Below are 24,180 nucleotides of genomic sequence, written 5' to 3'. Positions count from 1 at the left end.
GCTTCTTTATTACTGAGAGACTGAATTTTATCCAAAGATATACTTAAAGTGATATAGACAAGCTTAAGATTCCTCTTGGTTTCAGTAAAGGAGTTGGGATTTAACCATAAACTGCAAACATTTCTCTGTTTCTCCAGTTATAGAAGTTCTATAACTCATGCTACTTTTTTCTAGTATAAGTACTGATAAAATAATGAATAAAGAAAAATTTTAGAAGGCAGTGTCCAGCATAGATGCAGGGAGCTATAGAAAGAGGACAACGGTTGACTATAACCTGGAAAGTTACCTTCACTCTTAAGAAGCAAAATAAATTTGATGTTTGGATGATTTTATTAAGCAGCTCATTTGTTAACTCACAGCTCTTGTCCTGCCTGGCATGCATTTAACCAGACAAAGCACTGCCACAATAAATATCTCTGCTATTAGGATAGACCCTACTTGAAGGGCAATACTTGTTCCTTCATACCAAGGACCTTCAGTGTTTGTTCGTCCTAAAAGGCAAGGCAAGCAGATTCAAGAGTCAGGTCATGCCTACATTAAAATTAAGATCATCATTCTTCAAAGCTTCCATGACAAAGAATAGCACTGTTTTAATCATAGTTGATTATAAGTTAAACTTTTTGGACAACTTGAGTATAGTATCATGATATTAAAAGTCCTAATGATGGTCTGAATCAGTCCTTTCCCATCAAAATTTTCATTTGCTAACAAGAATCTGGTGTTAAACGGTGAGGCCCATTCTTAATCAGATGGGTACTTTTGAAAACAAATACAGTTAACTGGTTTAGGAGTTTGAGACCAAGATAATATTTGAACCTAAAGTTAAATAACTCAAGTAAATAAAAATAAATTTCTCCGGATGCCTTGTATCATACCTCTAAATGAGGGGGCTTGATCTGATACCAAGAAGACAGGTCCAGGAAGACTTGCTATTGTAGACTTTTCTTCAATTATATCTTTGAGAGGAAAAAAAAATTTATATGTACACATACATACATACATTTAGTGTTACCATCTGGTCATCCAGATTAATGGTTAGTACAAGGTTTATGAGAAAGAATACCATGGAATGCCTTGTCCTCTGTAGACCATTGTAAGCATTCCTGTTAGAACTAGTAGAAACATTTACTTACTTGCTCCTGTTTTTTTAAATGAGTTCCAGTGTATTTCCTAGTCTTGATTTTGGTGGAAATTATGACTGTTTACAAAAGGCAAGATCTACTGATGAGCAATGGCTTCTAAAGCAAATTCAGAACAATGGTTCTACAATAAGATGGTATCCTTAAGATAAAAAAAATCAATTTATGGCTCTACTGCTCTAGACAAGTAACTTACTCTCCAGGTTTTTAAGAGGCAAGTTGAGGACCTCACAGAGTAAGGCACATAACTAAATACATATTTAAAGTAGGTAAATATCACTCTTAAGAGGTGCCACAACATGACTAATACAGAAATGTTTTGCACGATTGCACATGTATAGCCTATATCAGATTGCTTACTGTCTCAGGGAGAGGGGAAGGAGGGAGGGAGAGAATTTGGAACTCAAAATTAAAAAAAACCAAATGTTAAAAATTGCTTTTACATGTGATTGGGATTAAAAAAATCATCTTTGTATCTCCAACACTGAATGCAGTACTTACCACATCTGGTAAGTCCCTGCCCAGTGAGAAAAGTAGTCTGGGGCAAAGGACAGAGAATAACAGATAAATGGATGGAGAGCAATAAAGGAGAAATCTAAACAAAATGATCTAGGAAAGTTTGAGGAATAAAAGAAAAAAAACCCACAATTCTTCCCCCTTAGTTGAAACAGGGAAGCCTTCATGGAGGATGTGGCACTTGTGCCTGAAAGACAGCAATAGACTTTAACAAAGATGTGGGAAAAATGGCTATTTTCTTATTATATTAATAACTAATTTTGTATACAACCCAAAGATTATTTTTGTTCAAAGCCTAGCCTTTCAAGGACATTTCTGACTTTGCCCCAAAATTCATCCTACCTAGACCATCTTATCCAAGTGGAATTCTTACCCCACCATTGTTGTATTTAGGTAGGACAAGGTGGAAAACAGATCCTTTTGTATAGAGTGCTGGAGGTGGAATGATCTTGGTGGAGAGGAGTGTCTTTGTCCAAGAGGGACATGATCAAAGTCATGACTTCCCCTGCCCCCTCACCCCAGCCCTTCATTAGAATAAGCCCACCTTCCATTATAATATTCATTCCCCCATTAGTTGTTAAAGATTCCCATCCCGGGGACAACCCCTTTTCCCAAAGGTATTTAAACATTCAAGCAGCCCCCACATGGGATCTTTGATCTTGGAGAGAACCACTGACCTCAATTTATTGATTATCTGCTAGCCTAATTAATAGATTATTGCCCAGAAACTGTCTCTTGAACTTTTCATTCTTCTCAGCTGGGGACAGCTTATATAAAAGCACAAAGGTGCCAGTTAAAGATCAAGGAACAGCAGAAGTTCTTACCTCCTAAGAAGGGCAAAGATTTTAGAACCTTTGAGCCTGTCCCAAAGCCTTTAAGTATTTACCTCTTTTCGTCCTAGATGACCCAGGACAAGTCACGGAACACAAAGGAGAATCTGGATGGAATTGGTCACAGAGCAAGACACTGCAGTGGAAATAAATCTAAAAGACATAAGTGAACATGGAGGAACAAGGAGTTTAGCCAGTTTAACGACCTATGTCGCAGGAGGATTGAGACAACTTAAATCACTTACCAGGCTAGAGAGAGCTTGGCCACCAGATACAAAGGCAAAAGTTGTCACTTCAAACCTTTGGTAGTGATTGGGATAGTTCACTGAAGAGCCTACATGGTGGAATTTTGTGCGATAGTTGTCCAGTGTATAATCACAGCTAGAAGGCAAGATACATACGTCGCTGTTTCACCTCTGTCAAACACAAGGTGTCTGGTGAAGCTCGAGCCAGATTAAAGTGTAATTGGGAAATGTTAAACAAAATAAATAAAAATAAAATTATACAGATATTACATTTTAAAATTGTCAGTATGAGGCCTGGGGATCCTTAGGCATGCATGGATTAATGGTGTCCATTTGGTTTAGATGTATTCCATCTCAAGGTTTATTACAGAACTTCAAGCCGTCTCCAAGAGATACACCTCTGGTCTGTCAATAAGCATTTATTAAGCGTTGATGATGTGCCAAGGCAATATTTGAAGCCCTGTGTTCACAAACCCAAGTTTCCATTGCTGTTTGGGCATTTAAGAAGCTACGCTGGCTCTGAGAATGCTCTCAGATTCAAGGGGCAAAAAAACCACTTGAAAGAAGAGTCACCCAACTATGCTTGTCCCTACACCCATCTTGGGTCAGGCCAGGGAACCTCAATAGCTACTGCCCACTTTAGAAACCAGGCCTTAGAGGAATTTCTCTCCTGGGACCCTTCTGTCATAAGCCACTATCTCAGGAAAGCCTTAGCCAGGCTTTACTTCAGTCCCTCCTGTCCCACCACCTTATCCATAGTGTCCTTATCAGCCAACTGATACCTCCCTTCTTCCCCTCCCCCCCATCCCCCCTTTCTGGTACTGTGAACCATTATCAAATCAGCTGTTGTAATTCCTGGATGGACAGTGTCAATCTAACCCCTCCCTAGCCTCACTATTTCTGTAACTTTTTCCAGAGGAAAGTTCCCTTCCCTTGCCATCATTCTCTGATATGCATTGTCTTCCTCATTAGAATGCAGGTTCCTTGAGATCAGAAACCATTTTTTTTGTATCCATAGTGCTCAAGACACATGAAAGCCTGGTAAATGCTATTTTCAATCATTCATTTCAAAGAGGCCGTCCAGCTTCACCTTTCCTATGAACCCAAGTGACTTTGCATAATTCCATAGGCAGCTTGTTAATTTAGTCATCAGAATTCTGCACCCAAGAACTAATTAGTTTAAAGGTATTTTATATAGGCCTTACCCATCCACAATGACATTCCATCGGGGAAGAGACATAGGGTCCACAGACAGTGTTGCCCAACAGTCATCTAAGACGAGTTTGATGTTTGGGTCATTTCTATTTACTACTTGTACTTCCATGTAAATTGGTTGACGCAGGTATCTCACTATTGGGTACTGATCATCCCTATAAGGCTGCAGATAGGACTCGTCTAGAAAAGAAGGGACAACTTCTTGTGAGATTTTTGGATAGTTTTAAGACCAGAGTAGAAATATGAGGAAGCCAAGTAGCATAGCAGAGTACCAGATGAGATTCAGGAAGACCCAACCTCAAATTCTGCCTCATATACTTATTAGCTGTGTGACCCTGGGCAAGTCACTTAGATTTAGTTTTCCCATCTATAAAATGGATAATAATAGGGGGAAGGGAAGGGAATAAGCATTTCTTAAGTGCTTACCATAGTATCAGGCACTGTATTAAGCTCTTTGTAAATGTTCAAATTTGATGCTCACAAGAAGCCTGGGAAGTAGGGGCTATTATGATCTTCATTTTTTATAGTGGAGCCAACTAAGGCAGATAGTAAGTGTCTGAGGCCAGATGTGAACCCAGGTCTTCCAGCCTCCAGGCCTAGCACTCTATCCACTGTGACACCAGCTGCTTCTATAGCACCCATAACATGTTTGTTGCCAGAGCCAAACAAATAATATGTAAATTGCTTTACAAATATTGAAGCACTATAAAAATATTAGATTATTATAGTGTACTAATATTGTTAATAATAATAGAAACAACTGACAATAGCTACTCAAGCATCACCAGGATTGTATAAAATTAAGTCAGCAAAAGGTAACTTTGCCAACAGGGTCTGAAATTAATACAGGTTATGGAAAAGTGACCAACCCAAGGGCATTGGATTTGTTCTGGACAGTTCAAGTGCCATCGAGCCTTTGTATTACTCTTACCTGGGTAGATCTGAAGGACTAAGGAAAGTGGTCCTGGTTTCACTGACACAATTGGAGGAGGAGGACTGCTGATATTTGTCCTGACCATGAGGTCAGTGCCACTATAATAGCATCTCACTGTCAGACTAAGGGAGGGTGGGGGCGGGAGAGGGAAGAAATGAAGGTAAGTGTTTCTAGTTAAACAATTTGACTTGATACTGACCTAGAGGACTGTAATACTGAGCCAAGAGCCTCTTACCTGAATTCACTGTCTCTAGTAATTTTGTTTGGGGGGAGGTCTGCCCAAAGAGCATGGATTTCATTTTCATAGATGGCTTGGCCTCCTTCAAACTTCAAGACAGTTTAAGGAAGAATTTATTAGTAACTGGTTAACTTGAGGAGGGGCAGATCTCAACCTCTTACCCTTCCCCATTACTGACCTTTGCTCTTGTTCCACACCCATTCAGGGGTATATGAAATCGAACCATGTCCTGAGAGGGATTCTTAAAGGCCGGCTGGCAGGCTGTATCTCTTACTTGGAGTGTATCCAGGTTCAAGGCAGGCTTCGTTTGGTGGCTGTACACTTCAAAGTCCATAAAGCCATCGGAGGTGCATGTGCCACCTGCAACTATGGTTTACAGGGAGGAAAAATTTTTTTCCTGAATAAGCTTTATAAACTGATAACTTGTCAGCTACTTAGTTAAGGAAAGAGCTCTGGGCCTTGAGTCAGAACACCCAAGTTCCAATCCAGCCTCAGATTTTACTACTGTGTGATCATGATTAATTTGTCGGCCTCAGTTTCAACAGGAATAATAACAGCACCTGTGTCCTAGAGTTGTTGTGAGGATCGAATGGTGAAGTGCTTAGCACACAACCTAACATATAATGGGCACTTTGTAAATGCTTATTTCTGTTACTTCTTCCTCGTGCAGAGAATCTTACCAAATAAAACGATGCTTTAAGACTCCTAGTGGTCTGACTACTTTGATAGAATTTTAACATCTTCAATTCTGGGCGATTCACTTGAACTATATGTCCATAGAGTCTGGTATGGCCAGAATGGAGAAGAGGGGAAAAAAAACACAACAAAATGACAAAGCCGATGTCAACAATATCCTTACCTACTGAAACCGGGGACTCACAGAATTCAGGATAGATGATCACAGATACCATCTCCCCATAATACTGAAATCTCAGCTTTAGTGAAGGCAAGTAAAACTGAACACCTGCACCACTCTCAGACATCTGAAAAGAGATTAATTTAAGAGTTAATAACTAGTCATCAAGGCTAGTATGAGTTACCAGAGGTCAACACTAAAGGCAACACTCAGGATGTTTATAGCATTTTTTTTTAAGTCACCAGGTCAAGGGACTCTAGATCATTTCATTAGATCTGGAGGCTTCTTGAGGGCAGGGGTTATTTCCCTTGGTACAATGATGCCTCAGTGTGAATGTTTTAAGTCCTATCCAAGGGCAAATATAAGAGATCAGGAGAAGCAGACACCATATACGACAGCAGCACCTCCTTTTCTTTCCCACCAAAACACCACTTATCTGAGGACACAGAAATACAAGCATGGGATAGAAGAAGTTATTAGACTTGGAAGCAAGAAGCCCAACTTTAATTCTTGGCTCAAACATTCACTAGCTGTGTGACCCTGGGACTCTCACTTTACTCCTCTGGCTTCACTTTCCTTATCTAAGATGAGAGGGTTGAACACTGTCTCTAAGGATCTTCCCAGCTTGGACATTTTGGGAAGATGTATGGTAAGTGGGCAGTAGTTATCAAAAGAGAGTCAAATATTGTCAAATATTGTTAAATAAATGACTAGAGGGTCTTGGTATGAGGAGAAATGTCCACTGTCACAAAGCGTATTGCAGGTCCCTACGTCCCTCAATAGTCTTCACTCAGTGGGAACACAGGATCAGAGATTTAGACCTAGAAGTGACCTTACAGGTCATTGGGTCCAATTCCCTTCTTTTACGGACGAGGATACTGGTTATGAAACCTAAGATTACCCAGTAAGTGGCAGAGGTGATGCCATAAGGAACTCTAATGTTCTTTGTACTATGTCTCCATAAAAAGAACAGATGTTGTTAATAGCGAACAAATCTTCAAGAAAAGGCTTCTCTGCTTTAACAGGGAATTTTAGATGCATTTCCATTAAGGGTAGAAAATAGAAGGTTTGCTGCTTAGGGGGAAGGAGAGGTGTATGACCTCAGGTTACCAGGAAAAGTCACTTAGAGTGAACAAGTCATTCACTGTACCAGAGAGCTGTTACTATGTTTGAATCTCTTATACCACAGGAAATAAGGTGGTCAGTACAGTAGCTCCCTAGGATCTTAGGGTTATAGGTGACCTTAGGTGTAGATATTTAGTCAAATCTCTTCATTCTAATGAATGAGGTCTGAATTCCTTCAACTTGCCAGTAAGGTAGCACACTTTATCCCTTCTTCCTTTGAAAGGAAGTACTACAAGCTAAAAGTTTTCCTGATTTAAAAGAAACTTACTTTAATATATTTTTATTTCCTTAAATATTTCCTAATCACATTTTAAAAAATTTTTGATTTAAAAAAAATTTTGAGTTCCAAATTCTCTTCCTCCCTACTTCTTGAGAAGGCAAGCAATATATCAATTATACATGTGAAATCATGCAAAATAAGAATCTTACTTTAGATTTCAGAATTCTTTTGTTGAAATGTAGTCTTGAGCCATTTCTCGACTCTACAGCAACGCCACTGGTCTTTGACAAATTCACGGGAACGTTACGATTCTCTATGCTTATGGCTGTCAATGCCCCTGGAAACTCTGGTATAATAAGAGTCATGTGTGTTGAATTACAGGTGACTGGACCTGAGGAGAGATCAGTATTACTTATGTCAATTTTAAACAAGGCTTCCAACTAAAAATGTTTTCTTAACTTCCATTGGCCTCACCTAATATGCAAACCATTCGGGACGAGAGGGTAAGCCTCTGTTCAGGAGGTCCATATGTAAGCTGGAGAGCCACAGTATACAGGTGATTGTTTTCTTGCTGTTAAAAATAAAAAAGATGAATTTAAATGGACATTCTATCATAGCACAGTACGATTAATCCATGTGGGAAGCATTAGACAAAGTTTAACATTTTGATGGCTTTCTCTGTAGGTGATAAGCTAGTAATTTATAAAATTAGAGCACTTCTTGTGTGAAGGAACCATACTCTCATTAAGCATTTCAGAAATGCCAGCTGAATAAGCAAAAAAAAAAAAAAAAAAAAGAACAAAACTTGCTTGACCCCATAAATTTTCTTTTGGCAAAGAAACAGCACTAATAGTAGTGGGCAGAAGTTACAAAGGTATGAATTAGTGATGGTTAATGGGTAATTGGCCTTCACAAAATATGAGCAAGAGTATATGTCTTCATTATAGCTGTAAGCTATAATGAATAACAGTGTTACATAATGGACAGAGAGCCAACCCTTGAGTCAGAAAGGCCTGGGTTTAAGTCCTGACATATACCGGTTACTCGGCCACAGACAAGTCACTTAGAACAGCAAATTTAGAAGTAAGAGATGAATTGGTAATCTTCATCCACATCTGTGGAGGCAGTCTATGTGCCTAGAGTTCTCCATACTAATGGAATCACAGGTCCAGACCAAAACAAAGAAACTAACAAATAAACAAATCACTGCCACAAAAAGGGAAATTCAAATACTACCTTCTCTTATGACTAAGAATCTTTTTTTAATCACTCACTCTCTCTTCTCTCTCACTCACACACACACACAAACACACACACACACACACACACACACACACCTCATAGTGCAAGACTCCAGCAGCATTGAAGGACACTCGCAAGATGATTTTACTGTTCTCAATGACAAAACTGTAGCCCTGCTGCATGGCTTCCTGAAGTGTAAGGGTTTGCATTCTGGGGCTATCACCCACAATGACAGTCCAAGCCACCTGAGGTTCTCTACCCTGAAATCAAAAAGCCTTCTTAGATGTTGTGTCTCAATTAAATCTTATAGGCAGGGTTAAACTCATTAGTTCAAATGATGCTTTATCCTTAAAGCCCTTTAAAATAGGCTAATGCCCATAAGCAGAGAAATGCAAATTACCTTGAAGTCTTTAATTAAAAAAATAACCCATACCATAGTCTCATCATCAAAACTGGGTAGGATCTGTGAAAATGAAACCTGAAAGGAAAAAAAAAATCATTCTAGCTTCTAAAAAAATTGTACATGGTATTTACATAGTTCTTAAAGTTTAGCAATTTGGATTTGAAGATCTTTCCCACCCATTAATAGGCCATGTGAACATTAGGCTGAGAACTAGGAGACCCCAGGTTTTTGTTCTGGTTTAGTAACAACCTAATTGAACAACCTAATTGAATAATGAGTTTCTGTGCCTGGCATATAGTAGGCACTTAATAAATGTTTATTGATTGATGTTAGAGTAGGGAACTTAAGATCTTAGAGGTAAAATGTACCTAGCCTCTTGTCTTAAGGTACTGAAAGCCTTCAGAGGATTTCTTAACAGAATTTTTACTGAGCCATTCTCTAATCTGAGAATGCTTAAGCTACACAAATCATGCCTAGAGATGGGAGTACCAGTAATCAAGTAGTTTAATTTCAAAGTGAGGAATGTTCTCCTAGAGGAAGTAAAAGCACAGGTTATAGACTCAAATCACAATTGGAGAAGGAAGGGTGAAGGTGGATTACAAACCATCATTTAGTGCTTTCCCATAAGTACCACAATATGACAATCCAGGAGTCAAGTCTGGGGGTTGTGACCCTCTCCCCTAAAGTATAGAACCAGAGTTCTGGAACGAGAACAAGTTCTACAACCTTTGATAGGCTTCACCTGAGGTCCAGGAATGTAAGTGGTCAGAGTTCGATTAATCAGCTTAAGCTGCATTGTGAGCTCTGACTTCCGAGCCAGAGAGGCAGTTCTTGAGAAAAGTAAATTAGTATTCATTACATATATATCAATTAATATGAAAATTATAAACTTCTTTCTCAGGTTCATCCATGACTACAAAGGCAATGAATACAGTTTTAGTTCTGAATCTTGTAGTTGTGTTCAAGAAATGAGGATAAAAAAGATGCAACATATAAAGATACAATGTAGAGCAGGAGGGTGGGAAACCTGCAGCCTTGAGGCCTCAGGTGGCCCTCTAGGCCCTCAAATGAGGCCCTTTTAATCCAAACTTCACAGAACAAATCCCCTTAATAAAAGGATTTGTTCTGTGAAACTTGGACTCAGTCAAAAGGCTGCATCCAAGGACCTAGAAGGCCACACGTGGTTCCCCACCCCTGGGTAGAGTATCTGTTCCCCCAATCTACCACAGCCCAACTCCACCTTCAGCGTCACAGAACAAGCTGCCCAGAGGCAGAAGCTACTTGCCCAGAATCACGGCCAGTTGGAGTTCCTCTAACACCAATCAGCTGGCACCCTGAGCAGTGATATTGTTTACATAAAAATTTAAGGTTTATGAAACACAACATACATTATCTCACTTGACCTTCACAACAACCCTGGGAGATGGGTACTATTATTATCTGACGAGGAAAACAGGCACGTAAGTGTCCTAACCCTCGGTTTTATTAGGCTTCACTAAAATTTTCTATTGGGTTTTCAAAAACATGGCACCTGGCCTCAACTGTAGGCTCACGTGAGTAGCTACACTGTGATGCTGAGCAGGCATTTCAAGTTCACATCTGTATATGATGTTTGGGTAATGTAGGGAGGCACAGTCCCTGCCTTCAAGGAGCATACTACCTAGTAGGGGTAACAGGATTCCAAAACAAAACACCTAAGAGCTTGCTTAGATTATCACATGTATAAAGAAAACCAAAAGTTGTGGGAGAGGCCCTCTGAAAGCAAGAAGCTAAAAGGATAGTCAGATGGCAATACTCACAGACATGAAATCCTTGGTACAGTTCGTGGCTGCTAACATTTCACCTAGAACCTCATCAGCTTGAATGGCAGGACAGCTGACCTGGTAGGTTACAACCTGGTTGCTCGTAGTCTCATTGGACAGGAATTTGAGATTCACTCGATACGTACCATGCTGGATACAGACAAAGCACAAGACACAGTTGGCTCTTTTATAAGAACTTTGGATCAAAGAAATTTTGCAGACTCAGAGCTCTGGAATAAACCCATCACACTTCACTCGAAGGAAGTTTTTGTTTTGAACATCAGGAGGAAGTCCTATGAACAATTACCCTTTCAGATAGTCTGCTGAGGTTGTACCTTCTGGTAGAAGGCCTTCTGAGCCACTGAGTTTGCAATTTGTAATTTCCATCCCCCCTCTAATGAAGTAGCCCAGTATATTTTTGGGTCCTTGATTTAAGCACCCAGAACTAGACCTGTAGTTCCACTTTCATCCTATTTGTTACTCAAGCAAAGACTATATAATCCCATAAATCACATCTCACCCTCCAAGCCATGCCTGACACCTTTGATATCTGCTCCCATGTTCTAACCCTAAATTTCCCAGACTTCTTTGCAATCCGAAAATTTCTTTTTCTCTGGTGACCTTGAAGAGAGGGAACAAGGAATATTCTTCTGTACTCACTTGTGAGCAACAACAGGCAGTTTCATTTCCAACTCCCTCCCCCTATTATTCTACTGATCAAAACGTATCCAATTTCACTTTAATCAAATTAGAGTTAGTATCACCAAAGAAGCACGAAGCACATAGGAACAAGCGGATGTGACTATTTATAGTTTAGTTTTAGAAACCAATGTAGCTTAGCCCTCTAAAAATCAGAGGGTTGAACTAAACGTCCTCTAAAGTTGCTTCTAGGTCAATCTGTGGTCCCTATAGATTGATATTAGCGCATCCACCAGTGCTGTCATTTACTAGCTGGGTAACTTTCAAAAAGAAACTTCTTTTCTCTGGGTCTCAGTTTCTTTATCTGTAAAAAATGAAATACCCTTCCTACTTAACCAGGATCATAGGATTTAGGTATCTAGTATAATCCCCTTACTTTGCAGAGAAGGAACTCAGAAAGGGAATTGAATTGCCCACAATCTCAGTAAATGGATGAATTAAAACCACTTATACCAAACCTACCATTGGCCATTTTATCCTTGGCATGCTATTCACAATTTTTTAAGATGGCTTATAGCATGGATGCCTTGGATGTGTGGTTTCCAAGGCTTCCTCGGTTTTTTTGTTAGTGATGACAATCACCAATAAATCACAGAGCATTAGCTATTGGCTGGCCAATATCACTGACTTAGTCTCCTGTTATAGTCGCTATTAGGAGATAATAGCTTTTCTCTGCCACCTGTAATGTTTATTCTGACATCTGTTGTCATGGTTCAGTGATTCCCCATTTAACACAACCAAAATAGCCTCCCAGTTCAGGCAGAAGTGGCTCAATTATTTTCCTCCAGAACAAACACTTACCACCCTTTCAGCACAACTCTTATACGTAGCTCTCAAGATGAGGTTCTCTGAGGTCACAACATGGGCACAACGAAAGATTTCATTGCCAAAGGAATCTGGAGGAACCAGAGAAGAATCAGAAAAAGGCCCAGAGCACCACAGAAATTTCAGCAAAGCACTTGACTTTGGTTAATGTTCAATGTAGAATTTGCCCTACAAAGACCCCCCAATCCAATTGTCCATTAATTTGTGTGTACACACACACACACACACACATATATATATATATATATATATATATATATATATATATATATATATATACACACATATAAATATAAATAATATATTTAAAAGAGTCAACTAACCTGATGGCAAAGCACATGAAGGCTTGTGGAGAAAATTATCCTTTCCAGGAAAGGCATGAAGGGACATCTCCACCCTGGGAACTGACTTTCCTTTATTCCCAACCTTCTCAAGTTTTATAGAGACTGTCCTACCCTTTGGATATTTCAACTGTTACAAAGTACTGGGACATTTACAACCCAGTGAAGTCATTCAAGTCAGGGCTCATCATTTTCCCATCTTTGTATTCTACAGTAAGGTACTGCATGCAGTAGACACCAAAATCACGTGTCGGTAAAATGGGTCCAATTATCAGCAAGACTTACCAACCACATATGCTTGCCAAGACTTGTTGCCAAGATCTTCAGGAAATCCAATCTTCATTTCATCATCATAGCAAGTGACTGTGCCTAGAAACCAGAGGGGAGTAAATAACACCCAGCTGTTTCTTCTATCTTCAGGTTGGGGTGGGGGGCAGAGAATTTCTAGTTAGACGTGGAAGAAAGGGTGAAGGGGATTACCTTACTTAGCCCCAGGCTTACTAGGAGCCTCTCTACTGACACCAAGAGGAGAAACAACAGCCAATGTACCTGGGAAGCTGGTAGTTGAGAAGTTACCAACCACTGCAGAGGTTACCAGGGCCACAAGGCAGAAGAGCCAGGGAAACTGTGGGCTAGGGCTGTGGGAAAAAGAGAGAGAGGCCTTGGCTCAGTGAGAGAACATAACAAGGGCACCTCTGCTTTCTTCACTTTGTGCAGGGGTCCTTACCCTTTTGTCTATCATGGGCCCCTTTAGCACCATAGTGAAGCCTATGAATCCCTTCCCAGAATGATAATTTTAAATGCATAAAATCAAAACACATTGGATTACAGAGGATAATGAGGACTAATAAAAGCATAGATGTGTTTGGGTTTGGCTTTTTTCCCCCTCACATCCAAGTTCACAGACCTTATAAAATCCATCCAAAGACCACGAGTTAAGAATCCATGCATCTAGGGCCACTCACCATGTCCCTTTAGAGGCCCCAGTTAGCCTGACTCCAAAGAGCCTTCTCCACATTGTTCACAGCAAACAAACTGCTGAGGGTTCAGCTCAGAAGCCTGAACTTATGTAGGGAAGGCTGTGCACAAGCAAGGTTTCCTCCTGCTCCCCACCCTGTCCCCCACAGGTGGTGCCTGGACTCATAGCTGACTTTTGAGTCTCATTGAGAACACCTGGCTCAGGCAGAGAATTGGGGCAAGCACAATGAGCACAAGCTGGGGGTGCACAGAATCCCTGTAGAGAGAAGGGGACAATGTGGTCCAGGGCCCTCTCAACAGTGGAGAGTAGGCCTAGTGCTTCTGTTCCAGGGAAGTTGGGATCTGCACAGTCCTGCAGCTCATCTGAGGCATTCCCCACACCCTTCACCCCAGAAAGTCTCTATTGACCTTGAGCTTGCCCAAGAGGTGCCAGGTGAGTGGCTTGGAATCCTTCTCAGTGGTTGAGGAAAATGCCAGTCTTTAGCACCTGGTAGCACCATGTTTGAAAGGGAATGGTTTTCACAGATCTAGGTGACTGGTAGATAATACCCTACACTTTTGGACTAATGAATACTTGGGTTAAAATCCAGCCTCAGAAACTTACTAGTTGTATGACCTTCAGTGTCACTTAATGGCTGTCTGCCTCAGTTTCCCCTTCTGTAAATGGGCTAATAATAGCAAGTACCTCTCAGTGTTGTGGAGAGGATCAAGTGAGATAATATTTAGAAAGCATTTTGTAAGCTTTGAAGGGCTACATAAATATAAGCTTTTTTTATTTTAAAAGAAAGGAAATGAGCTGCTTAAGAAAAGAAGAGGAAAACAAGTTGAGTGTGATACCTCTCAACTCTCCTACCACTACAGTAGGATCAGAGGATTTGGATGCGGAAGAAACCTACAAGATCATTTACTCCTAATCTATATTTTAACACCTGAGGAAGCTAAGCATAGACAGAATAAGTGACCGCTCCAAAGTCATACAGTTAAACCAAAATTCAAACTCAGGCTCTCTGCTCCCAAGTCCAGTATTTAGATGCTGTGAACAAAGGGCCTTCTTCTTTTTCTTAATTTCTTGGCTTATGTGCAAGTTTCATGGGCAGCAGGCAAAAAGATACAGGCAAAACCCCCTTTAGATGCAGGTCAGGACTATTTAGTTCCTGCTCAGCCACTGTGGACTTTATCTTGGGCTTGGCATCTAAGGATCCCCTCCCCCATTTTTTTCTTTACAAGGATGGTCTTTTGTGTAGGCAGTTGCTAGTTTAGTCTCACTCGAGGACCCCTGCTCCAAAATCTCCCCAACAGGCCTGCCACGATATCTGACACCATTATTAGACAATTCTTCCTTGACATTAAAGTTTCTCAGCTCCAAGAATGTTCTGTTACCATTAAAATATGTAACATCTTAAGCGTTTTGGAGTTTAGTGTTTTGGAGTTAGAAAGGAGGATCTCAGAGATCATCTAGTCTTTCTCATTTTACAGATGAAGAAACTGAGTCCTAAAGAGATGGAGACAATCTGGCTTGTTGCTCCAGGAAACAAGAGGAACCGGAAACCAGACTGGCCAAATGATCTAGAATAATTGAATGTGTGTAAATTTGTATACAAGCCATACTTCACATGCAGGGAGAAGCTTGCTGTAACGAATCAGAGTTGAGAAGATGTGGGTTCTAATCTAGCCCTTCACAAGTACTGGCTCTGTCACTCTGGGCAGGACACTTTGCTTCTCAATGCTCCTGAGATGAGATTGTAAGTTGCAGACAAGCTTTTGATCTGCAACAGTAGAGTGATTTTTCTCATTGAGAATTCTCCATCCCAACAAAATTCCAGAGTGGGACCATGCCAAAACTCCTAAATGCTTCACACACAGTCAGCAGTGTGTGCTGTCTGAAAATGCAGGACACGATTTGGAGAATAATCTGCAGTAGTCACACTTTCTCCAGCCCTTCCATTAAGCCTAGACAATCAACAGAACAATAACTCAAGCCCTGATTTGTAGCTTCCGCTGATTTCCAGGACATAAATGCTCGCACTGAGAATTCAACAATTGGTTCTAGTTCGCTGGCTCAAGCTGGTCTGGATCCAACCCACCCCTGTGTACAGTGCACTTTGCTTCTGAGTGCAAGGATTAATTAGAAATATTCCACAGACAGCATGAGGAATGGGTTCTGCCACTAACTTGCCAAAATTATATTACCTTTCTGGGTCCAGTAAAGTGAGGGAGTTGAAAGACATGACCTCTAACCTTCCTTCTAGTTGAGACATTCTGTGGTCAATCAGAAACATAGAAAATATAACTAGCCACAAACAAAAGAGTATAAAATAGCATGGGCCAATGCAGCAGAGGACCTAGGTTCAAATCCAGCCTAGTCACTGACTACTGCTCATGTGACCTTGAACAAGTCATTTAAGTCTCTGGGCCTCAGTTTTTTTTTTAATCTGTCAAATGAAGAAACTGAACTAGATGGCCTTTTAGGTCCTTTCTGGATTTTTATCCATGATCCTATGAAACTGATGTAACCCTTCTCTCACTTCTGTTGGTATGAGATTCTCTTACGTATTTGTCTAGACGAATGCACTGACTCGCATGAGAAGCAGGTTGGGGTTGTCAAAAGCAGGGAGAGTTCTAGCCTTTGCCAGTCTTTGTCAGCTCCTCTTTGGGGACTTATCAAGGGGTGAGTTGCTTCAGATACTTCTGGCCTCCAGCTTTGAGAGAGAAGGTGGAAGAGACCAACTCCATTTCAGGTTGTTGAAGGAAAGATTCTGGGAAGACATGAGAGGAGCTGGCAGTCTCCACCATTCTCCTGTCCCCAGCTCGAAACACTAGAGACTCTGGGGAGTTTCCCCTTGGATGAGATCCAGGACACTTTCTCTTGGTTAATCTGAGTTATCTTCTTCCCAGTGAGAGAGTTCCTTCATTCTGTATCGTCTGGTACATATTCTCCCATGTCTGGTACATATTCCCTGCTTTTTGTTTTGCTACCAATTTGGATAAATAGGTTTTCTTCACTATTCTTTATGTGTGTTCATGATGGAACTGGCATTTGGTGGGAAAGGGGTCTAACCTTGGATATAGAGCTTAGGGTCTCCCTTTCCCCCCAAAATGACAAGGTGATCAGAAGTTTAACAGAACCCTAGACTAACAATATTTAAGGGAGTAGATATGCTTTTAGCCTCTCAGAGTAGCCTCCAGCCATAACTTCCTGCTTCCCCTCCTGGCAGGAATTAAAGTCTCTCTTGGAAAAGAGGTTCAAAGGCCTTCCTTTGAGTCATACAACTACACCCATGCTCACCATACCTGGGGCCCTTCCTGTCTTGCTACATTCAGTTAACCTGGGGGAAAAGATGATATATAACAGAACAGGCTGGGCCACCTCCCATGGAGCTGGGCCCTTGCTAAGCAGATAAGTTTTGATCCTTTGATCCCAATGATAGACATTCTGTTGAATATGATTCACCACAGGGCTAGAGCCAGGAAGAATCTCCAGTCTTCAGTAGGTTATAAAATAGCTGGAGAGTGGTTCTACTCTCTTGGTTCTTGGTCAAGTCACTTTGGGACTTTGTTGTCTCTCTCTTAGACTTCTGGAGAGATTTCTTTCCCTGTCCTTCCAATAGAAATTGAGGCTCTATGCTCAGGACAATGAGGACATGTGCTTGCCTGGATAGTTGCCCCTTTTGCCCCTTGAGCACAGATTTGTAAGGAGCCAGCAGCAACGCCTGGATATTTTAATATTGGTCATTACTCCATAAGCCCCTAGGTTCCCAGTTGGTTCTGGCTGTCTGTGCGCCATTTCTTGGAGATGACCACTGAAAGAATCATTCTGAACCTAATAAAACTAAAGAGCTATGCCTAGCTGCCTAGGAGATCTTGACCTTGTGAGGAACTCAGGTGGTTCAGGCATGAAATGAAAGCGAAGCTACTCTTCAGCAGTCTCTCACAAATTGCCTTTATATTTGAGAGGAGATTATAATGATGGTGATGGACTGTTGTTTGTATTTTAAATATTTGTTCATAGATAAATAGGGGCAGCCAGGTGGCACAGTATATGGAGTGCAGGGCCTAGAGTCAGAAAAACTCATCTTCCTGCGTTTAAAACCCATTAGCTGTGTGAGCCTAGGCAAGTCACTTAACCCTGTTTGCCTCAGTTCCTCATCTGTAAAATGAACTGGAGAAGCAAACAGCAAACCAGTCTAGTATCTTTACCAAAAAAACCCCAAATAGGTCACGAAAAGTCAGACACAACTTAATAACAACAATAGACAAATATATAAAGCTTGTATTTTAAGTGCTTAATAAGTGCTGGACACTGTGCTATATTGAAGTCTTTTGTGTTTTTAAGCATTTTTTTTGGAGTAATAGAGGAAAGAAATAGCTGTTCTCTGATACCTATTTTGTACATTGAGCACCTTGTTAATCCCTTTTGGGGAGCCTCGAGATATGAGTTGTACTTAAGCTTTGTTTAGGGCTTTTCCTTAGGATTCTACTCTGGGAATGAATAGAAGTATACTGAGTCAGGGAAATAAGAAATGCCTGTATTCCTTTTTTTGGGTCAGGTCACACCCAGGATGAATGGAGGCTCCATGTCATTCCAGAACAGGAATTCCAGAACTAGGTCATGGATCATGTATATTCTTTGCAATGAAAATTAATGCCTAATACCCAGTAAACTATGCTATTAGATAATTGTAAGACATTAACTCTGCAGTGCTGTGGTAGGCATAGCAACCACTAAGGCCCTACCATGGAGGCTGCGCTAGTTTACCTTAAAAAGCAGAGCAGTCATGTCAAACTCAAACAGAAATGGAGGCTGCTAACTCATATACAAAGATCCTTGCAGGCCTTATATTTTCTTAGAAAACCACATACTAATATTATTTAGGTTTTGTTATATTTTAATTATTTCGTTAAATATTTCCCAGTTACATTTTAATCTGATTCCTGCAGCACTTGGGAGTATTGTGGGCTGCACACTAGAGAGCACAAATACAAGCAGGCAACACAGTCCCTGGCCTCAAGGAGCTTACATTCTAATGAGGGAAGCTAGCATATAAATTGGAAATAGAATCACGCATGCACGCATGCACGCGCACACTCAATAGATGGTAGAAGTAGAGGAGTCATGGCATGGAGATGACTGGAAAATGAGGTAGAGACCTAGGCCCTAGCAAGATAAGGAAAAAGTTCACCTTTCAGAATTGGGGATGGTTCCAGAGGTAGAGTACAAGGTTCTGGTGGGGAAGATATAGAAATGATGGTCAGCATGCAGAAGGCATGTCACGGACGTAGCTTAGAAGAGAAGGCAAGTCGCTTGTCCAGGTAATTAACGCAGACCCAGGTCTGGAACTCTGTACTCTACTGAATATGAAAGACTTTGGAGAGGAGAAAAGATAAAGATCTATGCCAACAGAGGCGTAGAGTATAAGACCAAAAATGAGGTTGTAGCTGAGAATGGGTAGAAATCTCTATTTCAGAGAAAAGTTCAATAGGATGCATGAAGAACAAAGCGAAGTGCAATCTTACTCAACTCAAGATGTGTATGTGTGTGGTACTTCACAAATGGCACGTCAGGGATGCTGTAAAGGAGATTTCAGCGCTGGCCACACAGAATGACTCAAAGGTCCTAAAGTTCTAAAGTTCTAGGATTCTAAGTCTGAAGGACAAGGAGGATTATGGTAATGGAGCTAGACAGAGGGGAAAGTTTTTTTTTAAATTTCCTTTCCCAGCATGAACTTGACAGACATTGATATACATAATCATCTTAATAAACAAAGAAGAGAAAAAGAGGATTGTATATGAAAGGGTGAATTGTTATCAGAAGAGCATTAAACTCTTCCCCAAACCTTCATATATAGAGGGCTCATAACTTTCCTGGTAACTCCATTTTCTATTAGCTGCTTTGCTTGCCTCGAATTTGGGGGAACAACATGCCCCATGCCAATTACATCCCTGGTGGCATCCAGCCTTTTCAACTTTCTTTTATGTGTTCTCAGAAAGTGTCTCTTTCTTTATTTGTATCCCCAGAGTTTAACACAGTGCTTGGCCCATAGCAGGTGCTTAAAAATGTTTATTGAGTTAAATGGTCAGTTGTAGCTTTTAAAATATATATTAAATTTGACACGTAAGTAACAAAACTGCCTTGTCTATTTTGTGAACTTCCTTTTGGTCCCTTCTGTATACTTTTAAGATGTTTCATTGACACCCTTTTCTTTTCTTTTTCCACATGGCTATCATTACCCACCAACATCTTCCCCACCCCTACTCTATTTTCACCCAAATAGAAGCCCTCCCTTGTAACAAACAAGTATGATGGAGCAAAAAAAATTCACCCACTGGCTATGTCTGGAAGTGAATGTGTTGTTCTGTACCTCTAGTCTATCACCTTCCTGGGAAATGTAATTCTTCATCAGTTTCTGAAGACACGATGGTTCATTGACTCGATCAGAGTTCTGAAGTCTTTCAAAGTTGTTTTCCTTTACATTATTGTAGTCATTGTTTAAATTGTTCTGACTATTCACTTCACTCTGCATCAGTTCATAAAGTCTTCTCAAATCTTTTCTGAATTTAACCCTTTTATCATTTCTTAAAGTGCAATAATATTCCATTACATTCCTATACCATAATTTGTTCAGCCATTCCACAATTGATAAGTACTACTTTGGTTTCCAGTTCTTTGCTACTACAAATGAAGCTGCTATAAATATTTTCATACATATGAGTCTGTTCCCTCTGTCTTTAATCTCTTTAGGGAGTAAATGTCTCCTAGTGGTATGGTTGGTCAAAAGGTATGCATAGTTTAGTGACTTTGGGGGTATAGTTCAAAACTGATTGACCCAATCCACAGTTCCAGTAACAGTGCATTAATGTGTCCATCTTTCATAGCCCTAGAGAAGAAAATTTAGAAGGGACTCACATGAGCTCAATTTCTTTTATATTTTACTTTAGGTCGAGGTATATACTTTGTAGATCGTTCATAGGACTTCCAGTTGGTGGGCCCTTTAGAGGCCTTCTTACTTGCCCCTACCCCCATCTATAGTAGTTTTTATAGATGAAGGAATGGAGAACCAGAAAAGGAAAGTGACTTTCTTAAGATCACAAAGCTGTTGAAATAGCCAGACTTAGGGTTCCAAACCAGGTCATCCAATTTAAAATTCAGTGTGCTTTCCACTCTATCACGAGGTATCTTGTACACAGAAAGAAATGAGGGACCAAAGAGAAGATAATGTATGAGGCTGTGGAGGTATAAATGGCAAATGAAACCATGTAAGTCGATGATTCACTAGGAGAATTTTTTTTAGGAGAAAAGCCAAAGAACCAGATCAAATCATTATCATCCTTATCTGTTGATGATCATTTGTGTATCATTTGTAGTTTGATTTATAATTCAGTCTGCTGTCCTGAAAGAAAATGGCAGCCAATGAAAGTTTTAAAGGGAATCATCTTTTCCGTAATTTTATGTGGATTTTGATGACCTTTGTTATCTGAAAAGGGGTAACAAGTATATGATTGTCTTGATTGAGACTTTCAGGTCAGAATAATTTATTGGTACAAAATCCGAAAAGCACAGAATAAAGAGAACTTTCCCTAGATTACAAAAGCCAATTATTTGCAAAAGTAGAGTTAAAATTCATAGCACCTGCTGTGAATGTCTTCCCCAACCCGTCCTCTCCATTATTTTTCATCATAAAGCACATCCAAATCATGAGAGGGTCGGTCTCTTTCTTTCTTTTCTTTTCTTTTTTGGCTGGGCTTAAAAAACAAAAAAACAAAAAACCCTCTTCATTGTTTCTAGTCCTAATTAGACTGTAATACCGTCTGGGATTTAGCATTTTTAAAATGTGCAGTTGAGAGATGCCAAATAATACCTCATGCAAACCAGATGGTACAATAGCAACTTTGTCTTTTTTATTCTGGCAGGAAAATAGGACTGTGAATAGTTTGAAACTTATGTGAACAAATTAAGTCCCACCAGACCTTCAGAGGCATTAAAATTCCATGAGTCGATCTACCCACCTCGTTTTTCTTTTACATTTTAATATGAAGGAGGGGTAGGCAATGGTAATGATGGGAGGAAAAAATGTCTTTTTACATCCTTTAATAGGAAAATGTGCCAGTTATTCCTAGTATCTGAAATCTTGTGAACAAGAAAAGTCTTATTCAAGTTGGTTGAAACAATTTTGGCCCAATGTTAAAAAGGACAAGACATTTAGCAGTCATTTTCTGAAGAGTTCATTTGACAACAATGTGCTTATCTGAACAGATAACGAGATTTTATAGGATCATGCACACGTTCACAACAGGTCCCAAGGTAGTAAAGTGATGCATTGTTTGGGCTTTACAAGGTTCCTGTGGGTCATGTTGTAATGGGGAGTTTTTTGAAACTCCCTTATTTCCTTTTTGGTTTTGCCTTAAATGAAATACAAAACAAGACAACATTAATTAAAAATGATTTGTGAAAGGCAGATTTCCTCTCATCGCCTTTTTCCTTCTTACCAAAATATGTGTGGGTTTATATTCCATGCAAGCAAGTTTCTTTTATAATTAGAAATGAATAGCTTTAGAGACTGGAGAAAAACTGCTTGTTGAAAACCAGATCTCTTGAGGGGAAGAGAGGGTCTACTCGTTACATGAATGTATGTATTTCTGGGTCACCCAAGCCACTGCATTTCTCTTACAATTTAGCAATGAATAGCTTTAGAGAACAAAGGGAAAAAAGTCTAGTTGGAAGTGGGCTGACAAGTTTTTCTCAGGGTGGATTAGAAATTTGTATGCATATGAATTTGTAATAGCCTTTGCTTTCTTTTCTCTGCCCTCCCCACCCTCCACCTAAATGACCACATGGGAATGAAATATCTTGCAGTCCCTAATGAAATAATTTTACTGCTGCTACTTTTAGTCAATTCATAATGGACTCTTTCATATATCTGACCCAGAATGTACATGCTCAGACTTGCTATCTTTCATTTAGCTCTGGCAATACAAAGCCTTTTTAACCCTTTCCTATGGACAGAAGTGGTATTAAGAATGCATTAATAAGCTCTCCCATCAGTCAGGGTTGGCCAAGCTAAAATAATAAGATAATAAGAACAACAGTAATATCATTTATTTAGTGCCTACCATGTGCCAGGCACTGTGCTAAATTCTTTACAAATATTAACTCATTTGATCCTCACAACAAATCTGGGAGATAGGTTCTATTATCATCTCCATTTTACAATTGGAGAAACTGAGGCAAACAGAAGTTAAGTGACTTTGCCCATGGTCACACAATAAATATCTAGGCTAGATTTGAACTCAAGTCTTCCTGCCTCCAGGCTCAGAGCTTTATCTACCATGCCACCTAGGTGCCTCAAGAGAATCAAAGCATAGAGGAGGTAAGCGGATATCAGAACTAGGAAGAGATAGCAGAACACTGGCCAAATCCAAGGCTGAATCTAAATAAAGATCCAGAAGGAAATTGAATGCTATGAAATTACAGCAACCAAGCTTGACTCCAAAGAAGAGCTATAATAAGGCAGTTCCTTACCTTTTTTGAAGAAGTAGAGGATTATGGGTTTGAAATAATATTGATAATGTTGGACTTTTTCCATTGTGTTGCTTTGTTGAACTGACTTCTATCTTTTAAAATTTTTTTGTTATAAGTATGGCTCTCTGTGAAGGGGAAGAGGAGAGAAAAATTGGGAAATGCAGGTAATACAAAAACAAAAGATACCAATAAAATTTATTTTAGAAAGAAATGCAAGAAAATGTTGAAATATTTTGGTTTTTTTTAAAAGGAGAAACATTGAAGCAACAAGACACTCCACAAATTTTTAAAAAAGAAATAAGAAAATTTAGAATGGAAATAAGGGTAGAAAATGGGTCTGAGATTAATGAACAAACCAGAGCTTCTACTGAAGAATCCAGTAAAACAAATGAGCAATTAGGCAGTTAATAAATGTTGACAGGTGAAAACCAGTTTGATTGATAAGGCCATAGACCCCTTAGGATGCAAGTGTACAAAAACCTAGACTTTAAGCACCCTTTTCAGCCTTTTCCTGGAGTGATACTATCAGAATTAAATTTCCTTTTCCCCTCATCATCATTTCTAGTTCCCTGCTCCTTGTCCCTCCTTCCTCATTGGGTAATTTTGTAAATATTCTCATCTTTTTGGTTCTATAGATAACAAGTCAGCCTCACACTGGTAACATACTGGTTCTTTCCTCAAACAATGTATAAGTTTGAGCCTGAGGGTTTCTATCACCTGGTGGATTCTTCCTCCTCTCTCCCCTGCTACCTGGTACTACCCACTGCAGGCATAGAGGCTGTACATTGAGACTGTTCCTGCAGTCAACTATTCTCTTTCTTCCCCTATGAGTGGCAATAAAGTTTATTTTAACTCTGTGTAGGATGATGTATTTCATCTGGACTCTCCTACAATACAAAAACACATAACAATAAGAATTTCTATAAAACAATAGAAACTGTAAAAAGGGAATGAAAGATTTGGGATTCAAAAATATAGATACAGAAAATTTGGTAGGACAGAGTCAGAGGATAACATCATTAGAAGAGCTCATATTCTACCAAAGTCAAACTGAC

At 39.9% G+C, this 24,180-nt stretch overlaps 1 protein-coding gene across 1 annotated transcript; it reads right to left on the bottom strand.

The window, feature by feature from the left end:
- Positions 1-311: 311 nt before the first annotated feature.
- ZP2 (zona pellucida glycoprotein 2) lies at positions 312-13,720 on the bottom strand. Its single transcript, XM_036741202.1, has 18 exons — positions 13,596-13,720; positions 13,180-13,268; positions 12,916-12,999; positions 12,266-12,360; positions 10,763-10,915; positions 8,994-9,038; positions 8,656-8,820; positions 7,793-7,889; positions 7,528-7,709; positions 5,977-6,100; positions 5,296-5,483; positions 5,115-5,206; positions 4,877-5,001; positions 3,936-4,125; positions 2,731-2,866; positions 2,542-2,638; positions 876-956; positions 312-491 (listed from the first exon to the last, which is right to left on the bottom strand). The coding sequence occupies exons 1-18, from the start codon at positions 13,646-13,648 to the stop codon at positions 349-351; spliced, it is 2,139 nt and encodes a 712-aa protein (XP_036597097.1). The 5' UTR covers positions 13,649-13,720; the 3' UTR covers positions 312-348.
- Positions 13,721-24,180: the final 10,460 nt, after the last annotated feature.

This window comes from Trichosurus vulpecula, chromosome 1 (assembly GCF_011100635.1).
Source record: "Trichosurus vulpecula isolate mTriVul1 chromosome 1, mTriVul1.pri, whole genome shotgun sequence".
Lineage (NCBI taxonomy): Eukaryota > Metazoa > Chordata > Mammalia > Diprotodontia > Phalangeridae > Trichosurus > Trichosurus vulpecula.
The sequence above is the reverse complement of the archived record's forward strand: the minus strand, read 5'-3'. Positions and strand labels throughout refer to the sequence as shown.